Source organism: Triticum dicoccoides, chromosome 1A (assembly GCF_002162155.2).
Source record: "Triticum dicoccoides isolate Atlit2015 ecotype Zavitan chromosome 1A, WEW_v2.0, whole genome shotgun sequence".
NCBI lineage: Eukaryota > Viridiplantae > Streptophyta > Magnoliopsida > Poales > Poaceae > Triticum > Triticum dicoccoides.
In genome coordinates, this window is record NC_041380.1 from 11,865,928 (window position 1) to 11,885,139 (window position 19,212).

General features: G+C 45.1%; 1 protein-coding gene and 1 pseudogene across 1 annotated transcript; both read left to right on the forward strand.

Moving 5' to 3' along the window:
• Positions 1 to 15,178, forward strand: part of LOC119349818 — a 22,187-nt pseudogene extending 7,009 nt beyond the window's left edge.
• Positions 15,179 to 17,104: 1,926 nt separating this feature from the next.
• LOC119303381 (anthocyanidin 3-O-glucosyltransferase-like) lies at positions 17,105 to 18,700 on the forward strand. Its single transcript, XM_037580835.1, has 2 exons — positions 17,105 to 17,633; positions 17,724 to 18,700. Exons 1-2 carry the CDS (start codon positions 17,129 to 17,131, stop codon positions 18,617 to 18,619), a joined length of 1,401 nt encoding a protein of 466 aa, XP_037436732.1. The 5' UTR covers positions 17,105 to 17,128; the 3' UTR covers positions 18,620 to 18,700.
• The last annotated feature ends 512 nt before the right edge of the window (positions 18,701 to 19,212 follow it).

A 19,212-nucleotide genomic window follows, 5' to 3' on the forward strand; every position in this document is an offset into this window, starting at 1 on the left:
GAATGCATGCATGCACAAATGTGACTCCTTTGGAAATAAGTTTTCTTAACGATCACGGTGGGGACTAAATTCCCACCTGAATATTTTGATTCATTTACCACTCATCAGTAATTTCACTGCTACAGGATGGCCAGCGCTCTCGCGACGTCTGCGCCCCACCTTTGCCGCCCCCGCCGCTTGCCCTCCCTCCGCCCCCGTTCAAGCCCACCACCCTCGCCACCCCTGCATCCGGCCCCACTAGTAGAAAACAGGGCTTTGGTCCAGCCGGGTCAACCCATTAGTCCCGGTTCAGTCCAGAACCGGGACCAATGGGGGCATTGGACCCGGTTCGTGAGCCCAGGGGGCCGGCCGGGCCACGTGAGCCATTGGTCCCGGTTCATCTGAACCTTTTGGTCCCGGTTGGTGGGACGAACCGGGACGGGGCCTCGCTCCTGGCCCACCACCATTGGTCCCGGTTGGTGGCTTGAACCGGGACCAAAGGCTCCCCTTTAGTCCCGGTTCATGCCATCAACCGGGACCAATGAGGTGTCTATATATACCCCCTCGCGTAAGAGCAGAGCACACTGCTCTGTTTTTTTCTGGCGGAGGGGGAAAGGGCTTGGTGGTGCTCTAGCTTACCTCCTATGCACACAAGGTGTTCGATGGAATGCCCGAGCCACACTACTTAAGCTTTTTCCTCTCCAAGCTCGACCTCCAAGCTCTATTTTCCACAATATTTGTCTAGGTTTAGCGGTCCGTCACGCCCCGTCCCCGTCTTCACCGCCGTCGATCGCCCACGCCGAGCTCATCGCCGGCACCACCGTGGTGAGCCTCTTGTTCTTATCTTCTTTCTGAAAGGAAAAATATTCTTACTTGTATGTTTACATAGATACTTGTATTATTTTCTTACTTTTATTATTGCATCTTATATAGTGCGATGGTTTTGGTAACCGCCCCCGTCGGCCCTCGTCCTGTCTATGATTCGGATGTGGTATATATATTATCTTTATAACTATTGGTTCATTTATTGTTTATGAAAATTATGCCGACCAACGTGACATAGATTTTATTTATGTAGGATGTATGTGAATCGGAAATGCCAACCGACCCTATTGTCGAGAGGTTAAATTTAGTTAAAGAAGAAAACAATTTGTTAAAGGAAAAAATAAAAAAATTGAGGAGGAGAAGATGATATTGGAGTTGCATGTTGCGGATGTCGTCGATGATCACAAGATCAAGATGGATGCAATGCGCTTGAAGATTAGAAAGATTAGAAAATATGTCATTCATACCGAGGCTTGGTATCATTATGCCGTTGGATCAATTGTTACCTTGGTTGCGATTATGATCACATTTGTTTTTGCATTGAAATGTTTTACATAGTTTCAATGTATGGTTTAATTAATTAGATGCTCTGGAGAGCTATATGTTGTTAGATGAGAACTATGTATGCAGTTTGGTTTTAATGTGATGATGAATTTCTATTAATTTGGACACTTAATTATATATAATGCACGCAGATGAATCGGCAATGGATGTACGGTGACAGACACATATGCGAGTACATTAAGGGCGTGCATGAGTTTCTCGATGCGGCCGAGGCAAACAAGCAGAATGGTTTTATGTGTTGTCCATGCACTGAATGTGGGAATACGAGGTCTTACTCTAACCGGAAAATCCTTCACTCCCACCTGCTTTACAAGGGTTTCATGCCACACTATAATGTTTGGACGAGGCACGGAGAAATAGGGGTTATGATGGAAGACGGTGAAGAAAAAGAGTACGATGACAACTATGTGCCCCCTGAATATGGTGGTGCTGCAACGGGGGGAGCTGGTGAAGATCAAGAGGAACCAGACGATGTGCCCAATGATGCTGCAACGGGTGAAGCTGCTGAAGATCAAGAGGAACCAGACGATGTGCCTGATGATGATGATCTCCGCCGGGTCATTGTCGATGCAAGGACGCAATGCGAAAGTCAAAAGGAGAAGCTGAAGTTTGATCGCATGTTAGAGGATCACAAAAAAGGGTTGTACCCCAATTGCGAAGATGGCAACACAAAGCTCGGCACCATACTGAAATTGCTGCAGTGGAAGGCAGAGAATGCTGTGGCTGACAAAGGATTTGAGAAGCTACTGAAAATATTGAAGAAGAAGCTTCCAAAGGATAACGAATTGCCCGACAGTACATACGCAGCAAAGAAGGTCGTATGCCCTCTAGGATTGGAGGTGGAGAAGATACATGCATGCCCTAATGACTACATCCTCTACCGCGGTGCATACAAGGATCTGAACGCATGCCCGGTATGCGGTGCATTGCGGTATAAGATCAGACGAGATGACCCTGGTGATGTTGAGGCGAGCCCCCCGGGAAGAAGGTTCCTGCGAAGGTGATGTGGTATGCTCCTATAATACCACGGTTGAAACGTCTGTTCAGAAACGAAGAGTATGCCAGGTTGATGCGATGGCACAGTGAGAACCGAAAGAAAGATGGGAAGTTGAGAGCACCCACTGACGGGTCGCAGTGGAGAAAATCGAGAGAAAGTACTGGGATGAGTTTGCAAAGGACCCAAGGAATGTATGGTTTGCTTTAAGCGCGGATGGCATTAATCCTTTCGGAGAGCAGAGCAGCAATCACAGCACCTGGCCCGTGACTCTATGTGTGTATAACCTTCCTCCTTGGATGTGCATGAAGCGGAAGTTCATTATGATGCCAGTTCTCATCCAAGGCCCTAAGCAACCCGGCAACGACATTGATGTGTATCTAAGGCCATTAGTTGAAGAACTTTTACAGCTGTGGAATGAAAACGGTGTACGTACGTGGGATGAGCACAGACAGGAGGAATTTAACCTAAAGGCGTTGCTGTTCGTGACCATCAACGATTGGCCCGCTCTCAGTAACCTTTCAGGACAGACAAACAAAGGATACCACGCATGCACACACTGTTTAGATGACACTGAAAGTATATACTTGAACAAATGCAGGAAGAATGTGTACCTGGGCCATCGTCGATTTCTTCCGACCAACCATCAATGTCGAAAGAAAGGCAAGCATTTCAAAGGCGAGGCAGATCATCCAATGATATAATAACTGCTCATGATCATAATGATATAACAATCTCTAAATTACAACTATATGAAAACTTGTACAACAGTGTATAAATATAATATAAAATAAAAAAGAAATGTAATACGGAAGAATAGTGGTAGAGAGGAGCTAGGGCGCGCTGCTAGTAATTAGCAACGCTTATTGGAAGCGTGCTACTGCTAACAAAGTTAGCAGTAGCGGTGGCATAAACAATGCTACTGCTAAAAGTTAGTTTTAGCGCTATAGCAGTAGCGCGGGACCCAGCTCTACTGCTAGGGCTTTATCCAACGCTATTACTATGGCTTTCCCTAGTAGTGGATAATTTGGGGACCAACAGGTCCGGACGTCCTCCTAAGTCCCATCCCAAATCGGTTTGGGTGTGTGTGCTCTAGAGTATGATCATTTTTTGGGGACTGCATGCATTTTGTTTGTACATTAGGTGTATTGCCTTCAGATTTGTATTCCTTCCGTTTCTAAATATTTGTCTTTCTAGAGATTTCAATAAGTGATTACATACGGAGCAAAATGAGTGAATCTACATTCTAAGTTATGTCTATATACATCCGTATATGATAGTCCATTTGAACTCTCTAAAAAAGCAAATATTTAGGAACGTAGGGAGTACCAGCATGCGCATGCGATGCTTGGGGTTGGTGTTTGTGATTGACGAATTAGTGACTGATCAAGAATCTTACCAGATGCGGTTAATTTGTTGCACAAGGAAGCCCTGCACCCCAGCTTGCAGTAGTTGACGGCTGTTTCCCGGTAGGCAGCAGCGTATATGCATGTAAATGTAACCAAGCAAAAATTAAACATATATCAATCCATCTGTTGCACTACATATATTCAACTGGAGTTCACACTAGTACTTAAGAACAAGTTCCATCGATCTCTTCTTCCTACCATGCACGATATAGCTAGACAGATATATTTTAACCGGAGTTGCAAGCAATTGTTTACGTGAAACAGAATTAATACGTCCGACGAAAAGAAAGGGTCGGTCATTTCACATACCTTGCAGTGCTGTCTCTATATCTATATAACCAGACTTGCATTCAAATCCAGCGTCGTCTGATATACAGCCAGCAGAAACACCGCAGCACTCTGAGACGGTGCTATCAGACACCGCAGCCACTATTTATAGGAGGTCTATGGGGCGAGCCATCCTCTGCTCAATTATTTCACATGTGAGTGAAAAGTGAGATTTACCGAGGGGGCATCTTCAGTGCTGCTGACCCCTCCTTTGTGGGCACCGTGCCGACATTGTCAGGCAACGACATGTCTTTCGGCATCTTTAAATCACATATGCATGTCTTTTTTCTCGTGGATGGAGCGAAAATCACATGCATTTCTTCAAATCAGATGTCCTGAGTCCTGACCTCGGCCTTGCAGAACAAAAAGGAAAATTAACCCCTTATTAGATAGTCAGAAAAAATTAATACCTTTTCTCTTAGCTTATGGGAGGACACAGTTATAGTACTAACATTCAGGATTCGTCTGTTTAGAGCAGGTTAATTAGATAGATGTTGAAGCGAAATACAACATTGATATTCATGGTTTTGCAACTTATATAATAATATATGCTCCCAATAGTTCAGGAGGGGGCTGTCAATCATCCCCTAACTTGGGAATTTCTGTTTTCCATCCTTGCTGCCTTTACAGATTGGTAACCAATGAAAAATAGGACACACCTTCAGACAAGCACAAACTAATTAAGCTCTATGTATGCAGAGCAGTGAGAAATGTACGCTGATTATATAGTGATTACCTTCTCAAACACTCTCTCTCATCAGAGATGCAATTAATCGAAGAAAAGTAGCACATGCTGGAGTCCGCTCTAATTGACGCACCCTTCATACAACATTAGTACAAAGTTGCACTAAAGCTGCTTCAATTAATTTGGATCGGAGGGAGTATCTAAATTGTCAGCTAAAGGTACAAGAACTAATAACAAACAAGACATCGTAATATCATCATGTCCGTGGATGTACCTTGCAAATTTGAGCCAAAGCACTATCTTGACTCATGGATAACTAAGCGAGGGCAGAAAACCAATTGCTCGATGAAAAGTGAGACTGATTGAGGGAACACTCCTGTTCATCATCACTGTCCTCTTGGCAAAACATTTACTGTATGATTCATCAACAATTTCACTGCTGTGCTTGGTGACCCCTCCTTCCACAGAAATCATGTGACCCTGCTTGGCTGAGTGCTGCTGGCCCCTCCTTTCTGGGCCCTGCCACTGTCAAGCACCATTTTCTTTCAGTAACTCGAAATCACAATAAGATACAGGAAGGTACTGAAAATTCATGTAAAATTAGTACTGGCAGAACAACAGACATCATGACTCCAAACTGAGATATCCTAATCCATGCAGAACAAAAGGGTAAAAACATGTAATAGTCAGGGTAAAACCTTGTAGTACTAACTGTCAGGGGTCACTATCAGTTCGTTGCAGGTTAGAAGTTCAAACCAAATGGCTTATGCATATTATTGCAAAAAAACAGGGTTGTTTTTTACTCCCTCCGTTCCTAAATATAAGTCTTTTTAAAAATTTCAAATGTACTACCACATACGGATGTATATAGACATATTTTAGAGTGTAGATTCACTTATTTTGCTTCGTATGTAGTCGCTGTTGGAAATACGAGCAATTTACCAAATGATTTTATTAGCAGAAATATTAGATAAAGCATGACTAATATAACAGTGACAAAACAAGCCATGCGATTTGACAAAGAGAAGGTAAACAACATCTTCATATATGGACTGTAACTGAACATAGAGCAGCCAGTATAGCAAGTTGCATATATGAAATAGAGTCTAACATATGTAGGGCAAATACTAGAACAAGGAACTGCAGCAGGACCTCTAACAGAAAGGAGAAGAACACGTACAGGACAGTAGCAGCAGAAGCGCTGGACTAGGGGTCGGTGTCCTCGCCTGCCATGTCGTGAAGGAGGTCGTGGGCATCGGGGAAGAAGTCGTCGTCGGGAAAGTATTCGTTGGAGTCCGTGATGAAGAAGCCAGTAGTCGCGCGGAGCGCTCCCCAAAAACCTTATCACCCTTCTCCCGTACAGGACTCAAAAGGTGCGGTTCCGGAGGCGTACTGTGCCGACCTACGGTGCACGCCGCAAGACGGGATGGGGAAGAACGTAGCAGCAGCGTAGTGGTCAGAACTTTGTGGCGAGAGGAAGAGGAGCTTCTGTTGTGTCTCTCTGGAGAGGAGCGACCTCTCTTATATAGGCACAGGAGAAGGACGCGAAAAGGCTGCGGCGGGAAGTGAAGCAACGAAGGGAGACGAAACGAACAGGCAGCGGCCAAAGAGGCGCGCCGTTCGAATTCAGTGTCCACTATTGAAAACGTTTCAACTCCCGCGTGACCTTTCGTATACCCGTCGTGCGTGGCAAAAATTTAGACATCGGCTCATTCCCGCAACCCGCGGCGCGGCGCGGCGTGACGAGGCGAGGCGAGGCGAGGCGAGGCGAGGCGTGGCGAGGCAGGCGGCGGAGGAGGAGCGCGTGTGGATGTCCCTCTTGTTCTCATGCTCATACATGTGGGGAAAGAACCTCCCTTATAAAGAGGTCCAATTCCCTCTAAACTAGCAATGTGGGACTAAACTTTTGTTCCACCTCTTGCCTTGCACGAATGGGCTGCGTGGGCCTGCAGGATTTATTAGGAATTTCCGAAACTGCTATTGGGCTAGGCCCAAAATAGACAAAATTCCAGCAATCCCCCACCAGATCCCAGAAGCACACAAAATTTGCCTTTGGTTCTAAAACACTATTTTATATACCGGTACTGCAGTGGAGACTGTTAAGTTGAACTTTCACCTAGAACTATATGCTACACTAGTAAGCAACTTGAACAGTGGACTGGGCCTTGAACTGCAAGTTTTCTGTGAATCTAGCTTCACATAAAGCCTTGACTGATACATGGCTACCGTGGGTCTTCCCCGCGGGTGGAGCTTATGCGTCATACTCTGAGACATTTCATGAGTTTACTAAAGAGAACCCTACTCTCATAGATTGCGACGTTTAACAATCAGACTCATATAGGTGTGTTCTTCAAAAGATGTTCTTCAAACTTCGCCGGTGCATCCAAACCCCGTGATATGATACGCTCTTTCACACATAAATCTCCTTATATCTTCCTCAAAACAGCCACCATACCTACCTATTATGGCATTTCCATAGCCATTCCGAGATATATTGCCATGCAACTTTCCACCATTCCGTTTATCGTGACACATTCATCATTGTCATATTGCTTTGCATGATCATGTAGTTGACATCGTATTTGTGGCAAAGCCACCGTTCATAATTCTTCCATACATGTCACTCTTGAGTCATTGCATATCCCGGTACACCGCCGGAGGCATTCATATAGAGTCATACTTTGTTCTAGTATCGAGTTGTAATCGTTGAGTTGTAAATAAATAGAAGTGTGATGATCATCATTTTCTAGAGCATTGTCCCAAGTGAGGAATGAAAAAAAGAGAAAGGCCATAAAAAAGAGAAGGCCCAAAAAAAGAAAAAGAAAAGAAAAGATAAAGGCCATAAAAAAAGAAAGGCCAAATAAAAAATGAGAGAAAAAGAGAGAAGGGACAATGCTACTATCCTTTGCCACACTTGTGCTTCAAAGTAGCACCATAGTCTTCATGATAGAGAGTCTCTTGTTTAGTCACTTTCATATACTAGTGGGAAATTTTCATTATAGAACTTGGCTTATATATTCCAACAATGGGTCTCCTCAAGTGCCCTAGGTCTTAGTGAGCAAGCAAGTTGGATGCACACCCACTTAGTTTCTTTTGTTGAGGTTTCATACATTTATAGCTCTAGTGCATCTGTTGCATGGCAATCCCTACTCCTTGCATTAACATCAATCGATGGGCATCTCCATAGCCCATTGATTAGCGTCATTGATGTGAGACTTTCTCCTTTTTTATTTTCTCCACATAACCCATCATCATATTCTATTCCACCCATAGTGCTATATCCATGACTCTCGTTCATGTATTGCGTGAAAGTTTCTAGGTTTGAAATTATTAAAGTATGAAACAATTGCTTGGCTTGTCATCGGGGTTGTTCAAGCATTCTTGTGTGACAAAAATGGAGCATGACTAAACTATATGATTTTGTAGGGATGCACTTTCTTTGGCCATGTTATTTTAAGAAGACATAATTGCTTAGTTAGTATGCTTGACGTATTATTATTTTTATGTCAATATGAATTTTTGTCTTGAATCTTATGGATCTGAATATTCATGCCACAATTAAGAAGACTTACATTGAAATTATGCCAAGTAGCACTCCGCATCAAAAATTCTGTTTTTATCATTTACGTACTCGAGGACGAGCAGGAATTAAGCTTGGGGATGCTGATATGTCTCCAGCGTATCTATAATTTTTGATTACTCCATGCTATATTATCTACTGTTTTGAATGTTTATGGTCTTTATTATACACTTTTATATCATTTTTGGGACTAACCTATTAACCTAGAGCCCAGTGCCAGTTTCTGTTTTTACCTTGTTTTAGGGTTTCGAAGAAAAGGAAAATCAAATGGAGTCCAATTGACCTGAAACTTCACGGAACTCATTTTTGGAAGGAAAGAAGCCCGGAAGACTTGAAGTGCACATAAGGGAAGGTTCGAGGAGGCCACGAGGTAGGGGGTGCGCCCACCCCCCTAGGGCGCGCCCCCACCCTCGTGGGCCCCTCGTGGCCCCCTGACGTACTTCTTCCGCACATATATTTCCATATACCCTAAAAACATCCGAGAGCACAATAGATCGGGAGTTCCGCCGCCAGAAGTCTCTGTAGCCACCGAAAGCCAATCTAGACCCGTTCCGGCACCCTGTCGGAGGGGGAATCCCTCTCCGGTGGCCATCTTCATCATCCCGGTGCTCTCCATGACGAGGAGGGAGTAGTTCTCCCTCGGGGCTGAGGGTATGTACCAGTAGCTATGTGTTTGACCTATCTCTCTTTCTCTCTCTCATGTTCTTGATTTGGCACGATCTTGATGTATCGCGAGCTTTGCTATTATAGTTGGATCTTATGTTTCTCCACCCCCTCTACTCTCTGGTAATGAATTGAGTTTTCCCCCTTGAAGTTATCTTATCGGATTGAGTTTTTAAAGATTTAAGAACACTTGATGTATGTCTTGCCATGCGTATCTGTGGTGACAATGGGATATCACGTGATTCACTTGATGTATGTTTTGGTGATCAACTTGCGGGTTCCGCCCATGAACCTATGCATAGGGGTTGGCACATGTTTTCGTCGTGATTCTCCGATAGGAACTTTGGGGCACTCTTTGAGGTCCTTTGTGTTGGTTGAATAGATGAATCTGAGATTGTGTGACGCATATCGTATAATCATACCCACGGATACTTGAGGTGACATTGGAGTATCTAGGTGACATTAGGGTTTTGGTTGATTTGTGTCTTAAGGTGTTATTCTAGTATGAACTCTAGGGCTGTTTGTGACACTCATAGGAATAGCCCAACGGATTGATTGGAAAGAATAACTTTGAGGTGATTTCGTACCCTACCATAATCTCTTCGCTTGTTCTCCGCTATTAGTGACTTTGGAGTGACTCTTTGTTGCATGTTGAGGGATAGTTATGTGATCCAATTATGTTAGTATTGTTGAGGGGACTTGCACTAGCGAAAGTATGAACCCTAGGCCTTGTTTCAACGCATTGCAATACCGTTTACGCTCACTTTTATCATTAGTTACCTTGCTGTTTTTATATTTTCAGATTACAAATACCTTTATCTACTATCCATATACCACTTGTATCACCATCTCTTTGCCGAACTAGTGCACCTATATAATTTACCATTGTATTGGGTATGTTGGGGGCACAAGAGACTCTTTGTTATTTGGTTGCAGGGTTGCTTGAGAGATACCATCTTCATCCTACGCCTCCTACGGATTGATAAACCTTAGGTCATCCACTTGAGGGAAATTTGCTACTGTCCTACAAACATCTGCACTTGGAGGCCCAACAACGTCTACAAGAAGAAGGTTATGTAGTAGACATCATTGACTACGATGAGATTTTCTCACTCATATCGATGCTTAAAAGTCTGTCCGAATCATGTTAGCAGTTGCTGCATTTTATGAAATCTGCCAAATGGATATCAAAACTGCATTCCTTAATGGATTTATTAAAGAAGAGTTGTATATGATGCAACCAGAAGGTTTTGTCAATCTTAAAGATGGTAACAAAGTGTGCAAGCTCCAATGGTCCATCTATGGACTGGTGCAAGCATCTCGGAGTTGCACTTTGATAAGTTGATCAAAGCATATAGTTTTATACAGACTTGCGGCGAAGCCTGTATTTACAAGAAAGTGAGTGGGAGCACTACAGGCTTTCTGATAAGTATATGTGAATGCCATTTTATTGATCGGAAGTGATGTATAATTTTCTGGAAAGTATAAATGAGTGTTTGAAAGGAGTTTTTCAAAGAAAGACCTCGGTAAAGCTGCTTACATATTGAGCATCAAGATCTATAGATATAGATCAAGACGCTTGATAAGTTTTTTCAATGAGTACATACCTTGACAAGATTTTGAAGGAGTTCAAAATGGATCAGTCAAAAAAGGAGTTCTTGCCTGTGTTGCAAGGTGTGAAGTTGAGTAAAGACTCAAAATCTGACCACTACAGAAAATAGAAAGAGAATGAGAAGTCATTTCCTATGCCTCAGTCATAGGTTCTATAAAGTATGCTATGTTGTGTACCAGACCTATTGTGTACCTTAACATTATTTTGGCAAGAGAGTACACTAGTGATCTAGGAGTAGATCACTGGACAGCGGTCAAAATTATCCTTAGAGGACTAAGGAAATATTTCTCGGTTATGGAGGTGATAAAAGAGTTCGTCGTAAAGAGTTACATCGATGCAAGCTTTTGACACCGATCTAGATGACTCTAAGTCTCGATCTAGATACATATTGAAAGTGGGAGCAATTAGGTAGAGTAGCTCCGTGCAGAGAATTGTAACATAAAAATTTGTAAAATACATATGGATCTGAATGTTGCAGACCTGTAGACTAAACTTCTCTCACAAGAAAAACATGATCACTCTTTGGGTGTTAATCACATAGCGATGTGAACTAGATTATTGACTCTAGTAAACCCTTTGGGTATTAGTGACATGAAGATGTGAACTAATCACATAAAGATGTGAACTATTGGTGTGAAATCACATGATGATGTGAACTAGATTATTGACTCCAGTGCAAGTGGGAGACTGGAGGAAATATGCCCTAGAGGCAATAATAAAGTTGTTATTTATATTTCCTTATATCATGATAAATGTTTATTATTCTTGCTAGAAATGTATTAACCGGAATCTTAGTACATGTGTGAAAACATATACAAACAAAGTGTCCCTAGTATGCCTCTACTTGACTAGCTCGTTAATCAAAGATGGTTAAGTTTCCTAGCTATAGACATGTGTTGTCATTTGATGAACAGGATCACATCATTAGAGGATGATGTGATGGACAAGACTCATCCGTTAGCTTAGCACTATGATCGTTTAGTTTATTGCTATTGCTTTCTTCATGACTTATACATGTTCTATGACTATGAGATTATGCAACTCTCGAATACCGGAGGAGCACCTTGTGTGCTATCAAACGTCACAACATAACTGGGTGATTATAAAGATGCTCTATAGGTGTCTCCAATGGTGTTTGCTGAGTTGGCATAGATCGAGATTAGGATTTTTCATTCCATGTATCGGAGAGGTATCTCTGAGCCCTTTCGGTAATGCACATCACTATGAGCCTTGCAAGCAATGTGGCTAATGAGTTAGTCACGGGATGATGCATTACGAAACGAGTAAATTGACTTTCCGGTGACGAGATTGAACTAGGTATGATGATACGATCGAATCTCGGGCAAGTAACATACCGATGACAAAGGGAACAACGTATGTTGTTCTGCGGTTTGACCGATAAAGATCTTCGTAGAATATGTAGGTACTAATATGAGCATCCAGGTTCCACAATTGGTTATTGACCGGAGATGAGTCTCGGTCATGTCTACATAGTTCTCGAACCCGTAGGGTCCGCACGTTTAACGTTCGATGACGATATGTATTATGAGTTATGTGATTTGATGTACCGAAGGTTTGACCGATAAAGATCTTCGTAGAATATGTAGGAAGCAATATGAGCATCCAGATTCCTCTATTGGTTATTGACCGGAGATGAGTCTCGGTCATGTCTACATAGTTCTCGAACCCGTAGGGTCCGCACGCTTAACGTTTGATGACGATATGCATTATGAGTTATGTGATTTGATGTACCGAAGGTTGTTCGGAGTCTCGGATGTGATGACGGATATGACGAGGAGTCTCAAAATGGTCAAGACATAAAGATTCATATATTGGAAGGCTACATTCGGACACCAGGATGATTCAGGTCGTTTCGCATAAGTTTCGGAGTACCGGGGGTTACCGGAACCCCCTATAGGAAGTTATTGGGCCTTATGGGCCTAGTGATGGAAGATTGGTGGCAAGCCAAGAGGTGCCCCCCCCCCCAGCCCAAACCGAATTGGACTAGGGCTAGGGGGGCCAGCCCCCCTTTCCTTCTCTTCTTCCTCTCCTTCCTTCTTCTCCTACTTGGTCTAGGAAAGGGGGAAACCTACTCCTACTAGGAGTAGGAATCCCCCCTTGGGCGCGCCCTTTGAGGCCGGCCCTCCTCCTCCTCCCCTTCTTTATATACGGGGGAGGGGGTATAGACACACAAGTTGATTTTTTAGCCGTGTGCGGTGCCCTCGTTCACAAATTTCCACCTCGGTCATATTGTCGTAGTGCTTAGGCGAAGCCCTGCATCGGTAACTTCATCACCGTCAACACACCGTCATGCTGACGAAACTCTCCCACGGCCTCAGCTAGATCTAGAGTTCGAGGGACGTACGTTACCGAGCTGAACGTGTGCAGATCGCGGAGGTGCCGTGCATTCCGTACTTGATCGGTTGGATCGCGAAGGCGTTCGACTACATCAACCGCGTTACTCAATGCTTCCGCTTTCGGTCTACGAGGGTACGTAGACACACTCTTCCCTCTCGTTGCTATGCATCTCCTAGATAGATCTTGCGTGATCGTAGGAAATTTTTTAAAATACTGCGTTCCTCAACACATGCACTGTCTCCCTTTTTTCTATTTTTAATAGTCAGGCAACAGCTCAGATGGGGATCGAGTAGCAGCTCAGATGGGTTGTCCATTTGCAACCAAATCTTGCTTTTTGTCCATGTATATTTAAGAAACAGTCTATTAATTTGTGACATTCATTTGCTTTAGTCAAACTACCGTGAACAACCTAAAGATTGTCTTCATTATTGAAAAAAGGTATTGTTGGTAGCAGGATGCAAGGGATGATTAGGATTGAAAATGTTATAAATAGCAGCAAAAGTTTTTTGGCCCATGACCAGTGGATCTGGGACTCTGTAGCAGCTCCCCAGGCTCACTGTTCACACGTGATGGGTGACAGGACAAGGCACTGTTCTAGCTAGGATTACTATTCATGTGTTCCGAAAATTGCAATGGGGGTAGCAGGCATGGTTCACATCTCGAGGAAAGCAATCAGGTGAGAACGATGTGATAAAAGGGTGCCCCGACTCCCGGGAGTCAAAAGGCCATTGCCACATCCTTATATATCAGAACGTAGCAAGGCTTGGAACAACACACTCAGACGCCAGGCTTAGAAATTTGGCGCCCATCTAACTTATGTTTACAAGCTTCCCCAACAAAAGCAGCCCCAATTACAGGGTCGAAAATGCTGGCCGTGCAGTATTCATCCTGCGGCGGAGGTGTGAATGATCTCAAGGTATTTTTCTTCTGAGGGTTGGAAACTTCCGTGTCTCTTGTGTATTTACCAATATTGGCATACGATGTGGTTTCTTGACTAGTATGGCAGAGTAGATCACCTTGCTGGTTGATTGGTTTTTCTTGGACATAAACATTGGTTTTTTGATGAAGTACAAGGATATTGGAGCCCACACGTTGCGTACAATTTTTCTCATAAGATCTATATTTCCCTGAAGCTAATACATTAATTTGGAACCTGTCAAAAGCAGCATGTCCAAGTTCCAGTCCCATCAGCGAATAAGAACGAGGTTCTCATAAGAGTAGAAGCGGCAAGTATCAAGATGCACGGATACCATCAGTTCATGACTAGACATCTACGGTCAACCCTTTGCTACAGTGACTGATATTGCAGGAGTTGTCGTTGATGTTGGTCCTGATGTGCAACATGTCACGGCTGGAGATGAAGTGGTGGCCATGTTGCACCCTTTCGTAAGTATATCTCAGTTTTAACATGTGATTTCACTGCCGCCGCGTGTCGACAAACGGGTTTCTGTGATCATCGTCTTTGAAATTTCCATTAATAATTCAAGCGGATTTCAGAGTACGCTGTGGCATCCGCAAATTTGACCGTTAAGAGGCCGCCTGAGGTATCTGCTGCTGAGGGTGCCGGGCTTCCCGTTGCGGCAGCCACTGCTTTGCAGGCAAGGCACTGAGGTGTATCGGCGCCAAATTCGATGGTAGGAGTAGCCAGCCTCCTTTACACGTCCTCATTACAGCTGCCTCCGGTGGCGTTGGCCTATACGCTGTGCAGCTCGCGAAGCTGGCAAACCTCCATGTTACCGCTACCTGTGGAGCTCGAAACATGGAGCTCGTCAAGAGCCTGGGTGCAGAGGAGGTGCTGGACTACAATACACCAGAGGGGGCAAGCCTCAAGAGCAGGTCCGGCAAGAAATACGACGGCGTTGTCCACTGTACCGTTGGGATCGGCTGGTCGACGTTCGCGCCATTGTTGTGCAGCTCCGGCAAATTAATTGATCTCACCCCAAACTTTTCAGCCTATGCCACCACTCTCCTGCACTTGGTCACCTTCTCAAGGAAGCGCCTCGTTCCGCTACTTCTGAGACCCAATAAGGGGGACTTGGAGTTCTTGGTCGGGTTGGTGAAGGCCCGTAAGCTGAAGACCGTTATTGACTCGAGGTATCCGTTCAGCGATGCGGCCAGGGCGTGGCAGACAGCCATGGCTGGCCATGCCACCGGCAAGATCATCATTGACATGGGGACCTGATAGTCGTCATGCTGAATTAGCTTATTTCGCTCTGCTAATTAATTAAGCAGCACATGTGCTAGGTAATTTCTGTTATTGCTATAGAAATATCATTTTGTTGGGCATGACAAACGTCAAGGTTATCTAGTCAAGAAGCTAGTGGATGATGTAATGCTTGTTTGCTACTCCCTCCATGCTATATTAGTTATCTAGTCACCAACCTTAAGATTAAGCAAGAGTGAGACACTTCTGCCGTTTAGGTGCATATGAGTTCTCCTTTAATGGAGATGGACCTTGCTTCAATTCATTCTTTGTTGCGGTCTGGTGACTGCCCTCCGATAGAACTTGCTAGAGAAAGACTAAAATAAAATGAAGTATTTTTGTGCTTTTAGGGGTTTTCATATTTTTGTTAGCAAAAAGGATTAGCTCACAAGTGATCAAATCATCTGCCTTGTAAAGATCGGTTCATCAACCTAAGCACCATTCATAAGTTGATAAACTAAGTCTAGAAGAGCCCTACTCCTAGATTTGGATTGAGTGCTTGTGAGATGAGATATAAAACACAAGTGTGCATGCAGCTCGTGCCTAATTAGGAAGAGAGATCCTGACTTAAGGCAAGAAACTCACTAATAAACAACTTTTTATTGAGCAAGGTTGGTGTTGGAAAACATTTCCAGACACTGGTGGTCAAAGAACATTGAATCGAATAAAGTTTCATTAGTTAATTAGTTGGGTGTCTGAGCCATATAATGTAGAATAAAGTTTTGCAATATATGCAAATCATGTAATGTCAATAGCAGCTTCATTTTACTGTACAGTGGACATAAAGTGTTTTTTTTTGCGGGGGGACATAAAGTGTTTTAAAGATCAATGGTCGATTTTCTCACTCTAAAGAAAAGACCGACAATTAACTTCTGCAAATAATGGCGAACCTTGCTTTTGAATAATAATAAGGCACAAATTGAAAATGAGCGGTGCTGGCATTTTGTTTTGCTAGCTGGTATTGCTGTACTGAAGAGCATGGGTGTTGTCTATATGTGATACTATTGGAAATTTTGTGTGCCATGCTAATAATTATGTGCTGTTCCAAAATGATTTTTGTTGTCAATATTGTCTTTGATAGCGTAGGCCTCGTCTCTTGGAAAAGGAAGGGGTAGGTAGTTATCACCGGATGAGGCCAGCTACCACCATCCCATTCATGCACGCACCTACCAATCCATGCAGTCCACAAATGTCTGCTAGATGCTTGCTATAGGCTTATTAGTTAGTTGGTGTACACGAGCGTGCCGTGTTGTTAATCTAGGCCCTATTTGGTTCATAAGTTTTAGGACTTTTTTTAGTCCCAATTTATAAGTCACAAGTTCTTAAAAAGTTCCTACCTATTTGGTTCCTGAGACTTATAAGTCTCTATAAGACCATATTACAACTATAAGTCCCTATAAGTCATTTCTTGCGAGTCTTATTTCATAAGTCCCAAATATCCACTTTAAGTCCCTATAAGTCCCTCCTGTTTGATTTAGATGGGACTTATAGGGATTTATTTAAGTCCCTGGACCAATAAGTCCCTAAAAACAAACACCCTCCTACATGCATGTGTGCATGCTCCCTTGATGAAAGAGCATTGTCGCCTAGTTACTTCTTCTCGTCAGTCCGTCTCAGGCCATTTGTGCACGTTAGATCTAGATTCGATGGCTGACAGTGAAGGATGGCAAGCACACCATCATAGCCAACTCATTTATTTTATAGAAAAAGTAGATATAATCAATCGATTTCGAGCTATTTGCTTTGGCATCCATGGCAGATCCATATTCGGTTTTCTGGCCCTAAAATATACTCCTACAAATGGAGCAAATCGAACAGAATTATTCTGGTGACGCTCCGTGCGGTCTGGCCAGGACTATATATAATGAGGGAGCACGTACTGTAGAAGTCAAATAATATGTGCTCTACTGCACGTACTGACAGTACAAGATGTCGGCGGCCGTGCCGCACGTTGTGGTCATCGCTTTTCCCTTCGCCTCCCACGCCGTGAAGCTGTTCCGCCTAGCGCGCGCCCTCGCGGCGGCGGCACCGGCGGCCACCTTCTCCTTCCTCTCCACCGCCGCGCTGCTAAAGGAGCAGCAGAAGAAGCACGAGGACACTCTCGTGACGAACCTACGCTTCGTGGAGGTCCCGGACGGTCTATCACCGAGCTCGGATGGCGCCCCAGCGGTACCACCGCCGCACCCTATGGTGCGTCTCAAGCTCTTCATGGCGGCTGCTGAGGCTGGCACGTTAAGGGAGGCGCTGGAGACGGCTCGCGCCTCCGCGGGCGGCGGCAGGGTGACCTGCGTCGTCGGGGACTCGTTCATGTGGACGGCAGCCAAGGCGGCCGCTGAGGTGGAGGCTCCATGGGTTGCCGTCTGGACCGGCGGCCCCAGCGCTCTCCTGGCGCACCTACGCGCTGACGCGTTGCGCGACGACGTCGGAGATAAAGGTATACGCATTGCATGGCACAATGCATGATGAATTCAAGCTTAGCTTAGGTGTGTAGCTGAATGCTTGAAACAAACAATGGCATTTGCAGCGACGAGCCGAGCAGACGAGCTGCTAACCTCGCACCCGGGCCTCGGAAGCTACCGCGTCCGGGACCTCCTCAACGGCATCGTCTCCGGTGACATGAAATCGCCGATCGTCTCCTTGTTCCGCCGCATAGCGGAGCACCTTCCCCGCGCTGCCACCGCCGTCGCCTTCAACACCTTCCCGGGTCTCCTCCCGGACGACCTCACCGCCGCGCTCGCCGCGGAGCTCCCGGAGTGCCTCCCCGTCGGCCCCTTCCACCTTCTCCCATTCCCCGGCAATGACGACACCGTCGAGACCAGCGCCGACCCCCATGGATGCCTCGACTGGCTCAACCGCCACCCCGCCCGCGCCGTCGCATACGCCAGCTTCGGCACGGTGGTCACCGTCGTGGCAGGAAATCCGGAGGAACTGCGCGAGCTCGCTGCCGGGCTTGAGTCCTCCGGCGCGCCGTTCCTCTGGTCGCTGCCGAAGGAGTCCTGGCCGCAGCTCCCGCCGGGGTTCTTGGACCTCGAGCGCGGCAAGGTGGTGCCGTGGGCGCCGCAGGCGGCCGTGCTGCGCCACGCGTCGGTTGGGGCCTTCGTCACGCACGCCGGGTGGGCCTCGGTGCTGGAGGGGGTGTCCGCCGGCGTGCCCATGGCATGTCGCCCCTTCTTCACCGACCAGAAGATGAACGCGCAGCTGGTGGCGCGTGTCTGGGGTTTCGGCACGGTCTTGGAGGAGCCCATGAAGCGCGAGGCTGTTGCGGAAGCGGTGCCGTTGCTGCTCGCCGGTGATCAGGGCATCCGGATGTGGGAAAAGATGCAAGAGATGCAGCGCATGGCGGCCAGCGCGTTCGCGCCCGATGGCGGTAGCAGAAAAAACTTAGATAAGCTTGTCAAGATAGTCTGTGGAGAACTGTGATCTGCCATGGAAAGCTCCTCCTGTTTCATTTGTTTGATAGGCATTGTTGTTGGTTCCCGATATCTAGTGTTTATGACGGATGGATGGTCTATGATGCCACATTTCTAGTTGAGCTAATTCATATAAGACTACCCACAGTGGGAGTAACATAGACGGTAGCATCATATTTATCTAGGACCAGAGCCTACTAATTCTACTTGTGCCAGTCAGATCTTTTCTAGTCTTGTGATGCCAAGTGTTGCATGAATATTGGATCTGGACAAGTGATTTTTTTCAGATAACTGTTGCTTGAGTTGAGCATGTTTACTTGGGCTGCTCCATTTTATTTATCTTGATGGACTAAACATCACGTGTTTCTTTTCTAAGACACAAACATGTCTTATTGTTGAGCTTGTACATCATCACCAATTATTGCTAGTTAACAACTATTGTTGACTTGGTGAGCTGTAAGTCAGATTTGTACTCCAGATTTAATCTTGGATAAAAAGGAAATGCTCATCCTTGTGGGAAAAGATGCAACATATGCGGGGCTTTATCGATACGGGCAATTACTGGCTAATTACGGATGCCTTCCCACAATCTAAACCACCCCC

Excerpts from the sequence above, each read along its gene's own strand:
- LOC119303381 (XM_037580835.1), top strand. The coding sequence starts at position 17,129 with ATGTCGGCGGCCGTGCCGCACGTTGTGGTCATCGCTTTTCCCTTCGCC. Across the intron at positions 17,634-17,723 it reads CGACGACGTCGGAGATAAAG|CGACGAGCCGAGCAGACGAG; the intron begins GTATACGCATTG and ends TGGCATTTGCAG.